At 41.2% G+C, this 12,079-nt stretch overlaps 1 protein-coding gene across 3 annotated transcripts in view; it reads left to right on the plus strand.

Annotated features, from left to right (window-relative positions):
• Positions 1-12,079, plus strand: part of DCLK1 (doublecortin like kinase 1) — a 254,311-nt gene that overhangs the window by 211,268 nt on the left and 30,964 nt on the right. For all 3 annotated transcript variants that reach the window (XM_076364254.1, XM_076364255.1, XM_076364256.1), the window contains 2 exons: positions 5,715-5,861; positions 11,525-11,658. In XM_076364254.1, the coding sequence (XP_076220369.1) occupies positions 5,715-5,861; positions 11,525-11,658 (281 nt within the window). The remainder of the gene's footprint in view (positions 1-5,714; positions 5,862-11,524; positions 11,659-12,079) is intronic.

Raw genomic sequence — 12,079 nt, forward strand, 5'->3', positions numbered from 1 at the left:
TAATTTAGAATGGAAGGGGTCTCTGAAAGTAGTCTTGTCCAGCACCCTACTGAAAGATGTGTAACCCACTGTCAGATTTTTTTTTTATAGCTTTCAAATATTTTAAATATTTGTCTAACTTTCTGTTAGCCACACTCAGAAGTGCTCTGTGGACGGTACTTTGGAGATCACCAGTTTTATTTGCTCCCCCAAAAGAAGTCTCTTTAAAAAGTTTTATCTTAAAGAAACGCATCTGCCTTGGGGTGAACTGAAATTACACCCAGTCTGAATAGCCGTAAATACCAGCCTTCAAAATTCAATATTCTTTGATAAAATGTTTTAATTAAATTTTATTAATTTATGTTAAATTTAAACAATATTACCTGTCTTTTTTCTCTACTGATTTATATTAACACATTGTCAGGCTTGCCTCCTTGATAACAATCTAAATTTAAGCTGGAGGAGGGGGGAAGTGAAAGAGAAAAACCTGCTATTTAAAGCATGGTTTTATTCTGAAAAGTAAGTTTGTGAATGCAATATTTTATATTTGGGACCCTATTTATTTCTTCATAGTAACTTCCAGATCTCATGCATTTATTTCGCTTACTGGTGGAATTACATATTCAAACTGGATTATGAAACTCAGACCAGATCATCTCTTGCCCCCATACTGTCAACAGTGCAGTGCAAGAAGTATGAATTTAGCTCTCGGTTCTGGTACTAATACACAAGCATGTCACTGTGCATAAAAGGTGGTAAAAATACATTTGAGTAAATTGTACAAATTAGGACAGGAAACCACTGAGGACATCTTGTCCTCCATACTTACTTTAACAGAATACACCTGTTTTTCACATGCACTAATGGGATTAGCGATTCTCCTTCCTTCCTCAGCTATTCTGTGGGAAGAAGATCTTTCCAGCAGCCGCCTCCATTTCTGTATCTTGATCAGCACGTTCTGCTGGGGCAGCCTATCATGCCTACACCTGGGAAATTCAGTTTTAAGTGTTTAAGGACAAAGATTACAATAAAGCTGTGCAGCAGCAGCATTTGTGTGCAGGCCTGTTGTATGTGCACGCTCAACACTTGTGAGCAAATCAGTCAGTCTGAACCCTGGCAGCCAGATCACTTCCACTTATCTTAAATTAAAAGTGTGGTCACCTTCGGTAGACATCCTCTGTATCCGTGGTTAGAAACAGGCACCACCAGAGGTCGTGAGAGAAAGCAGTTTCGGCAAGCAGGATTGTTATCTGCTTTGCTCTGGTTGTAGGTGGAGATTAGGGGATGCTCTTAATGTATTACCTCATCGAGATGTTAGATAGTCCCAGGTCCAAGTGTTTCTTAAAGAACTTCTCAATCTCTGGAGAATGAAAAGTTTTTTGTTTTGTTCCATTATCCCCCATGCTCCGTGGCAGCAGCGGTGATAGAAACCATGTTCCCAGTGCGGAGTTGGGAAGCTGTCAAGTGTGGCCCATGGGTGGATGGCCACAGATTTTCCCTGTCCTTGTGGCAAACTGGGACAGCCTTGTTATCCATGAGAAGCTCAGGCCATGCCCCACAGCTTAGGAGATGGCAAGATTGTCCTCTTAGGTCTGAGTCTGCCCGATGCCCTACTTGGCTGGAGTGGTGCTATGGAGCTTATGGTCCAGCTAACCCTGCTGTCCACCACCTCCAAACTCTGAGGAAGCACACTGGGGCATGCTGGTGGCAAGGAGCTGACAGGGTACCCAGCATCCCCATTTAGTCTCTGATGGAGAGGTTAAATCCTAAGAAAAAAGCAAAATACTGGCACTCTTCCACAGCACGAATCCCTCTGTGTAACCAGTCCCAGAAGAATTTCTCCGCCTTCTTCATAGTCACAGCCCTCTCTTGCACTGGGGAGTGCAATGTGAAATAGCACAGCTTCAGATCAGATGCCATTAGCCATCTAACACTATTTTTATCATAATTACTGCTCTTTTCTATGATAAGTGAGCTCACTCTGAGATCCACGTTACTGTAGTTTTTTCCCGGTGTCCATGAGAGCTTGTTCAAAGGTACCTCAATACTCTTGCACAGCGTTGTAATCCAGTGTAGCCACAGCTTCAGCCTGCATTGACAAATCCTTCGTCTTGGCCCCATGAGGTGTGCTAAGAAGTAAAAGCTGTGCCTTGTCTAACCTGCCAAGATGTAAGCACATAGCTGGTTTTATGGGTGCAACCTGCTGTGCTATTCATGCTTGAAAAATGTTCAAACTGTAGTCTCCGGTGGATTTTTAATCAAAGTCCTACTCAGCTAAATAAGAGAGGAGGGGACTGAAAAGTCTTACAAAATAACTAGCCTGAAAGGTGTGTATAAAGAAAACCATCCATTATATTCACTTTCTGGAAAAATCTGGGGTTTTACACTCTTTCTTCTTTACTCTTCAGGATTGCTGCACATAGCAAGATATTTATGCTTTAAGTTATGCTATAGAAGGGCTTTATAGACATCTCTGTAGTTCAGATATCCTAGAGAGCACTCTTTTAATGTTCTTTACTTTTATGTGGAATAATAGAAGAGATTTAGAAGAAATATCCTAACCCTGGGAAGTTAACTTTGTTTCTTTGAAGCAATCATCTATTCCTTAATATTTAATTAGAAAAAAGCGCCTTGTTATACTCTATGGGCACCAGGGAAGGTATTTCTGGAAAGACATTAATTGTTAATTCACCAATTGCTGACTGTTACCATTTCATAGCGTGCACTGTTAGAATTGATTAACCATCTGTTAGTGACTGACTTTTGAAGACTTGACTTTAAATCAAACTCACAGACAGGAAAGAAATTCAAGGAGAAAAGGCTTGATACTGCAGAGCACGGTTTCAGTTAATACCACCCTGCATTAATTGGCAGTAACATGTTTGACATAAGTGGCTGCTGCAAGTACTGCCCTCACCTCATGGCAGATAGGCCATTGCTTTGTAAAGTGTAAGAAAAAGCACTTCATAAATACAAATATAAACACATTGCAAGTGGTGCTTGTAAAAGGAAGCGAGGACCTGGTTTCTGGCACGTTGCCTTTTTACACAGCGAAACAAAATTGTTATTCAAACCTAACAGGGGTTTGGCCAATTTAACAAGCAAGATTTATTGCAGAGTTTCCTTTACTGCTCCAGGATATGATTTCACTTTTGCAGAAGAAAAGAGAGATTATATCATTTACATAACAAGGTAATAAATAAATAATTGGTTACTGTACTTCCAAGTATACTTCCTCATGTGCACAGATGATAAAAACTGCATTCAGATGTTACTGGTCCCATTTCACTCCAGAACAGGGGATTTAAGACTGAAATGTCATCCTGAACTCACCCTTGTGCCTGAATAAATGATAGTGACCTGCTGTGTGAATTGGCTAAGCAGAACCTTGCAGGTTAAAGTGCTCTTCAGGGAAAGGGAAGTCTGAAAACAATTCTGCCTGATATAGCTGTCAGCTCTGTTAACTCTTTGCAGGATATCGCCTCCCTTTTAACTGCAGACAATCCCACAGACTAAATATGTGCTCTCTTTTCTTACCAGGCTACCTGGTAAGAAACTTTACCATGTAAAGTAGGCTGCTTAACTGGAGACAATGATTCGGCTTCAGATTGGCTTGACCGTCTGATAATGTGCTCTGCAACATCTATATTTTTCTAAGTTTAGGTTTCTCTTGCACATGAACATTTGTTCTTTTTCTTCTGACTTTAGGCCAAAATTTTCCGTTCTCTTTTTAAGGTTCAGCTTCTTTCCTTCTCACCCCTCACATCTCAGCTCAGGCTGCTTTCTTTGTTTGGAGGCAGATCCTTTGCTGATGTTATTGACACTTCTCCTGAGCATCTGGAACGTGTTAGATAAGACCAAAGATCTGTCTAATCCACTACCTCATGTTAAAAAGCAGCTGGTACAGGGGCTTCACAGGAAGGAGCTTAGGGAAGATAGATTATTTATCCCACATATTTTGCCACATGCTGATATCTAATATGTAGGGATCAGCTAATGCCATGAAGTACATGGTATTGTATTTTTGCCAAATATTTGGCCTTTCTTTCTAATCCTCTATCTGGTTTAGTTTGGCCTTTTCTTCCTCCCTTTCCTTGACACTATGTATCTTGATGTATCTCGATCAATCACCAGCCAGAGCAAGAGGTTTTGATGTGATCCAGATTTGACAATGGTTGGCTGCAAGCAGTTTCCAAAGCTGGGGTTTTGCATCTACAGTGGGAATAAACCTGCCCTGGCAGACTTCAGCTGCACCTCAACAATGCAAGATTTTTAATAGTTTGTTTGGGTTTTTTTAACAAGTAATGTCTGTTTTCTCAGGTTTGAGGCTTTGGTGGTTGTCTTTTCCTACCTCTTTCTCTGTAGCCATGATTCCTGGAAAAATTCTTTTTTTTGATTCTTCCCCCTCCTCCTTTCTCTTCATGAAAACAGTGGTTACTCTGGAGCTGAGCCTTAAAAAAACCCGTCAAATAACTTGAGGCTGTTGATAAAATCATGAGGGTTGGCAAAGCTGGGACCCCTCTGTTGCCTTCAGAAAACAGCTACTTTTTCTTTAAAATATAGTCTCCTGTGATAAATTTTTTTCCTTGATGTTTTGACTGCAGCAGGGACTTTTGCATTGTTTTTGCAGAATTATCATTTCCCTCCTCTCTTTTTCCCTGTTGGTCTGTGTTTCCTTTATGGTGCTGCTTTGATTTTGGCCAAAGGCCCAATACCTCCGAGTAGTATCTCTCAAAAGGTGTTTGTTTTTTCCTCCACTCTGTCAAGCTTCCTCCTTAATCTCTTCTTTAAACTTATTTTTTGGTCTTTCTCCAAGAACTTACATGTTTGTCTTCCCACTTGCCAGCTCAGCTCTGGAAATACAGTCCAAATGTCATGGCTGCCTCAGATCCTGGTGAAGATCATTGCAACTTTGAGGACTTCCACTTAATTTTCCTTCTTTTCTTCTTTCTTTCTCTCTCTCTTCTTTTCTTGTTTTTCTTTCACTGGCAGTAGACATCACAATGAGCTGGAAATGGGACAAGCTGCCATCTGTGTTTGTAGCTATGGTGAAATACTAATGTTAATTCTTAAGTGTCTTCCAGTATGATTGTCTGACATATATGCTGGGAAGTTCTTCAGTGTTAGCTGCAGGAAGAGTATCACACTATCAAAAACTTCACATCTTGTGTAGAGAAAGTGGTTTCTAAAATCCATGTTTTCAAAGTTTTATGAGATGGAAACGGACTTTTAAAATACACTAGCAGTGATGACAGGTAGCTGGTTTGAGTTTTGCTCAGAATTTCTTCGTTTTTCTGGAGTTCAGTCAGACTTAGGGCAAAAATTTGATGTCAGCCTCTTTGTGATTATAATAGAGTGGGAAGGGTTGGTACGTGGCATCGTGACAGGCAAGTATGTAGGCATGCCAGAAATTGACAACAGGGGCTCTGAACACACAGGTTGGCAAGAGCTGGACATGTTACAAAAGCAGCAGCAGGTGGGAACAGTTTGCAGTGGAGACTCCGGCCTCTTGGCTGACCAACCAAATCATAACAAATGGTTTTGAATTACTGATATGTTCAGCTGCCATTATGGGGGATGTCATCACAGTACCCAAAGTTTATAGCTGCAAGGAAACTGTACTGCTCCTCCCTCCTCCTCCTCCTCCTCTATAAATGATGCTCCTTGATCTTCCCTAAATCTTTCAGTCATTTCACAAGCAGTGTTGCTCATATGCCATGGTCATTTTGCTCCAGGGAGGAGATCTTTTTGATGCTATTACTTCCACCAACAAATATACAGAGCGGGATGCCAGTGGGATGCTTTACAATCTGGCCAGTGCCATCAAATATCTTCACAGCCTGAACATTGTCCACAGGGATATCAAGCCGGAGAATCTACTGGTAAGTGAAAATTCAGCTTTTGGTATTGTTGATAACTTGGGAGTGTGTGAGAGAAGGTCTGCGCTTCTCTCTCCCTCCACACCGCCCCCCCCCCCAAGTTTATCTCAGTCTTTTAAGTCATTGGTCTTTTAGTTTTAACCTTAGCATTGTAAAGCTCTCCTACGAATAACAGCTATCACAAAAAGTACAGTAACATCAGCTGGTATGTCTAGACTGTTCCCCAGGATACAGCGACAGAGTTGTTCCAGTGATCACTAGAAGTGACCTTTCAGTGAGCTGCAGTATAATTTCAAGCTTCTCATAAATACAAAGGTGTTCTGTCCTCAATAGACCATTCTGTACTTCTGCAGCTGCCTCAGTAATTAGTAGCAGTTCAGTTTTACAAACATGGTGGGTATAAATGTTGTGCCCTAATCATGTAGTACGTCAGGGCAGAACCAGGAAGAGACTTCAGAGTCCTTCCTTTCCCTGCTGCACCTCCCAAATAATCCCATAGCACTTTTTATTAATACACTTTACTAAAAAGCCTGAATCTTCTTTTTCCTGACTGAATCTATATGAGCCCTATCCACTGAAGACAATGAAAAACATACCCTGGCAATCAGTCCTTCTTCTGAGAATTTTGCACTCTTGAATGCAGCAATTGTGTTTTCCAACTGACATAGTTTTATTTCTTCTGAGAAATTAATTTCCCCTGATTATTTCTGTTCTCTGAGTTTTCCCAAATTTGCTGACGTGTTCCAGTATCAAGATGTTCCAATTCTCCATATATTCTGCAACCATAAAACAATGTTTAAGATACCTAGAATATCAGTTCTCTCAGCTGTGTGCTCTCTGCCATGACTTAGTGCATTTAGTCCTGCCTGACACTTGTCGTGGTTTAACCCCAGCCGGCAGCTAAGCACCACACAGCCGCTCGCTCACTCCCCCACCCGGGGGTATGGGGGAGAGAATCAGAAGAGTAAAAGTGAGAAAACTTGTGGGTTGAGATAAAGACAGTTTATCTTTGCTTTGCATGCAAGAAAAGCAAAACAGGGCATTCATTCACCACTTCCCATCGGCAGGCAGCTGTTCAGCCATCTCCAGGAAAGCAGGGCTCCATCACGCGTAATGGTTACTTGGGAAGACAAAACACCATCACTCTGAACGTCCCCCCTTTCCTTCTTCTTCCCCCAGCTTTATATGCTGAACATGACGTCATATGGTGTGGAATATCCCTTTGGTCAGTTGGGATCAGCTGTCCTGGCTGTGTCCCCTCCCAACTTCTTGTGCACCCCCAGCCTACTCGCTGGTGGGGTGGTGTGAGAAGCAGAAAAGGCCTTGACTGTGTGTAAGCACTGCTCAGCAGTAACGAAAACACCCCTGTATTATCAACTCTGTTTCCAGCACAAATCCAAAACATGGCCCTATACTAGCTACTGTGAAGAAAATTAACTCTATCCCAGCCAAAACCAGCAAAACACTGAAGAGTTTTTATGGGAAAGTTGACTCAAGTAGATCTTACTAAACTTCCAGGGAGTGGGATTTTTACAGTTGAGGTTTCTCTAGTGGCAGGTGCCTTTATAGTTCTAGGTGAGGAAGTAGCCTGCCCTCGTTTTCCAGAAACTGCTAAAAACATGTTTTGTAGAAGTTTCACTAGACACTAACGATTGATACTCCTTTCGCAGCCCTTGTGCTGGTGTTCATAGGTGGCTACATGCAGAAGTTATAGCAATCACATGCCAGGATTCCTTAATGCTGGGAGGGTCTTGGTCTGGGGCAAGGCTTGCCCTGCTGCTGTCTTGACATGTCTCTAAATTCCTGAAGTCTGACAACAGTAGAGTTAAGCTTTTGGGGCAAGAGAGAAAGGTAGACAGGAGGTGGGGGCAAGAGGGAGAGGATTAGATTTGCCTGCCCAGCCGTCTCTGGTAATTACCCACTACCAGGAATGATCACACTGTTTGCATTGTAGCTGAATTGTTTCTGAGTTATTTTTCCGATGGTGTGCATATGTAAAGGTCCTACGTTGATATTGATACTGAGCAGTGAGGATGCAGCACTTAAGCTTTTGCAGCATCCTAACTCTCAAAAGCCAGCATTTGATTCACAAATTATATTAATTCTCTAAGGTTTATCAGGTACTTGAAAGACACGAACACTGTTTTAGAAGAGTGCTTTGGAACCAGCCTTACCTGAGTTCTGACCCTGTCTCTGACATTGGCTGTCTGTGGCCTTAGTGTCTCTTGACCTTTCTACTTTTATCTTCTTGTCTGTCAAATGGGATGGGTAGTTCCTTGTATCACAAGATTGCAATTAGGGTCATTTTTGTGGCATTTATAAAACACTTGCAAAATGCCATATGGTCTTAGCCTTTCTGTTGCTGAAGACCTTCTACTTGCCTTCTGTAGCCTGCCTTTTGCTTGCAGCTCTGTAACCCTTCACCTAAGTGGTCATGGCGGTATTTTTCCTTTGTTGTTCTTGTGATGTTGCTTTCACGCCATTGCTGTCACGGTCTTGCACCTGCAAACCCCGGTAGCGTTGTTACAGCGGGTTCTCCTGGCCACCGGTGTAAGAATCTGCCTTTTCCGCCCCGCCCTTTTCCTACCCATGGCTTGTAGCTTTAGGTTTAGGGGAGCCTATAACAGGCCTGCCCAAAGTGAAGCAACTAACCAGGGGGGCAGCATCTGCCCCGATCAATACATGCCGCAAGGCTAACAGCCCCATTAGCAGGAAAAAACAACAGGGAGGATGAGCAAGGCCTGACAAAAGCTATAGAGTTACTACAGGAAAAGTATGGGGGGTGAAGGTGAACATGCTGCTCTGCGGAGGGCACCCAGAGGAGGATGCTCATCTGGAGCCTCCTTATTGCATCTCTTCCCGGCTCCTTGGAGAGCTTTTCCCTTTCACCTCCCTCTTTCTCTTCTTTGGGTTTTCCTTTTCCCCAAAAGTAACTTTGACCCTTAGAGCTGATGTGTGCCATCAGCTATAGACCCTGCTGATAAATCTTTGTGTGTGTGAACCTGTCTCAACGTCCTATGTGCAACACCAGTTATTTCTATAAGTGCTTAAATATTCCTTATTATCTTCAAGGCATGCAAAGCCCACCTAACAGTCAGCTGTCCAAGAGTTTAGGGTATGCTGAATACCTGTGATTTTTTAGCATTTTTTTTGTTCTCTGGAGAGTGTCTTCCATGTTTTAATTGGAACATTTTTCATAATTGCTGCTATTTAGCATGTTTATTTTGTCAAGTCATGGGATGTCTTTATAGCCATATAATAAACCCTAGAGAACAACTTCTCTGACTGTTGCCATCTGCACTGATCTCAAGAGCAGCTTAGAAAATACTGACAGTCTTTATAGTAATAGGATACATATGGTGGCACACAATTATGTGTGGCTGCATTCAATTAGTGTTGTACAATTACACAGTTTTATTGCTTAGTTAAAAGCACTACATAGTAGGTAATTTGCACTAATCCCCATTTCTTTAATTGCCCTTCAGTATTTAAATGCAGTGGAACATATATAGCGTTTGTTCTGAGTAACTTGAGCATTAAATTATCTTTCACATTCCTTGACTGGCAAGTAACATACCACAGCTTCACATTGGGCTCCTTTTTATATGGAGTTATAACAGGGTAGGGAAAAGTTACTTTCTTCAGTTTTACAAGTCAACTGAAGTAGTTTTCCAAGGAAAGTAATTCCTGGAAACAGATGGGGCAAAGTACTAGAAAATGCACAGTACCAAACCTTCTGCGTTGGTAAATATTGCCAAACAAGCCTTTTCCATAATTATTTTCCAGGATATATGAGTCATACAAGGTGTGGTCTGTTGAAGGAGGGAATTTATGAATGTTCACTGGTTAACACAACTCAGAGAGGGCTTTGTAAAAGACAACCGCATGAAATAGAATATGAGATGCTAATTAGACTGGATTCAGCTCTTGATGTCTCAGTGCACACTTTACATTTTTCAGCAAGTGAATATTTAAAGCTCTAGTCTCTAGCCTTTAATTAAAACTGTTGTTGAAATTAGATTTATTACTGCCATTTCAGAGAGCACTTTCTTTAGTTTCAGGAACCAGATGTATTTAACAATCTGTGTTTTTAATAAAACCATAATTGCTTTTTTTCCAGTGAGTTTCTATAAGCCTATCTTTTTTTCTGGCTTAGTAGCGAAGAAATGTGAATCCATATCAAATTGCTGGTCCTCTTAAAGATCCAGTTGTATTATTAAAAATAATATAAGGAAAGGAGAAGCATTTTGTGTATTCTGAATGTCTGCTTGTGGCTGTATCACCTGGTAGCAGGGATTCAGGACACAAAGGGGTTTTCTCTCTAGACATGACTAACATTAACAAAGGAGAAACTTGGGGGGGCTGTGTAATATAACTAATTATTATGAGCTATAGCAGTTATGTAGCAAACAGTGGCAAGAGACTTCAAGATTTCATTTGTGCACCAAGTCCATTGTAGAATTTATTGCATTTTTGTAAGAAAAAAATCTAGGATTTTCCTCTGCAAACAGTTGTAGGTAAATGTGATTTGTGATGTAGGAGTAGCTGGTCAAGGTGGGTGTTAAGGATGATTTTGGTTTTGATTGTGAAGTATGATATCTTCTATTTTTGCGCAGTGTTACTGCTAATTGTTGTCAGGATATCACTGTTGGTGAGCCAGGCTGCATGGGCCTTTGATTTGGGTTGCAAAATAATAATGTGATGCATATATACTTTAAGAAGACCTCCCATAGACTGTTGCCATTTTTTAAGGTGCTGTTATGGTAAACAGCATTAAACTGCATCATAAACAATTTCAAAATAGGAAGCAAGAACGCAAACCAGCAGCCGGATTAAAGAAAGATTCACAGTCTAGTGTTTAATTTAGTCTTTTTATTTTAAGCATTTTTTGTACGTTTTCAGTGTTTGCAGGTTTGGAGTTGTTCTTTCGCATTGAGCCAGCTTTTAAAATTGTGTATTTTTAACTGATGTTTCTAGCTTTTTTTCTTCTGACTATATTTTAATCTCCCTTTGCACCCATAAAAAACCATGAAAGATCATGTTGCTGCTGTGAAGACCATGTTTTAAGACAGGATTTTCATGTATACTCATTAACAGCCCTACCTATGTCCATTGATGATGATGGTAACATACCATTAAGACACTGATTGGTGTTTAACAAGGAGAGGACAGTGTTTCTAGATGAAATAGTCCAGCCAGGTTTGCATCTTGTGACTTCAATACACAGAGAAGAATCTGTTGCTGCTATCAGTGCAGTCACTGTTTTATTATCTAAGAAGTTGAAATTCCTGTGCAAGCCTTTAAGCTCCGTGCAAGTAAAATGGATAAACTCAAAAACCCTACACTGTGAATTGGCTGTCAGTGGGGAGTTAACCTAGGAACGTCACTGCTGGAAGGTCAGAACTTTGCTTCTGGGCTTTAGCTTCTGGCAAGTAGTATGTCCTTTGCTGGCCAGGTAGCAAGGTAAGTCTTTCCCAGACATCCTGAGTGCATTCAAGGGAAGTTGTCCAAATTGTCTGTGAATTTTCAAAGCAAGCAGAGAAGTATGTTGTAGGTAAGGAGGAGAAAAAAGACTGTAAATTAGAAGCAACATTTCAGGCAGTTAGTAAATGATATAGTAGTTACCTTGATGGTACTGTGTTAAGAGAATTTTCCTCTTGATTTAGGTTTATGAACACCAGGATGGAAGCAAGTCCCTGAAGCTAGGAGACTTTGGCCTAGCAACAATTGTGGATGGACCTCTATATACTGTTTGTGGGACCCCAACATATGTAGCTCCAGAAATCATCGCTGAAACTGGGTAAATCACTTCTAGTGGCAATTCATTGATGTGTACAGTGGAGCATGTTCTCACCAATGTGCCAGATAGGAGTTCTTGCAATTAAGATTTGTATGCTGCCTTGGCTTGGGTATCATGCAGATTCATGGCTCGTAGAACACTTTAGATGGAAGGGACCTCTGGAGGCTGTCTTGTCCAAACCAGCTCAGAGCAGGGCCAACTTTGGAGTTATAGTAGGTTCCTCTGTCAGTTGTTGGCCTCTAACTTCTCAGCTTAACACTGAGTTACTAACTAGCCATTTGCAGATACAATAAAAGTAGTTCTTAAGCGGTCCCCAGAGACTGCTACCTACCAGTCACTTAATTTTATTTCGTTATCACGCACTGTCCTCTTCTTCTGATTTGTTCCACAGAATAAATGCCTGCTGGCTTGAGCAGCCTGT

Source organism: Aptenodytes patagonicus, chromosome 1, assembly GCF_965638725.1.
Source record: "Aptenodytes patagonicus chromosome 1, bAptPat1.pri.cur, whole genome shotgun sequence".
In the NCBI taxonomy this organism is placed as follows: domain Eukaryota; kingdom Metazoa; phylum Chordata; class Aves; order Sphenisciformes; family Spheniscidae; genus Aptenodytes; species Aptenodytes patagonicus.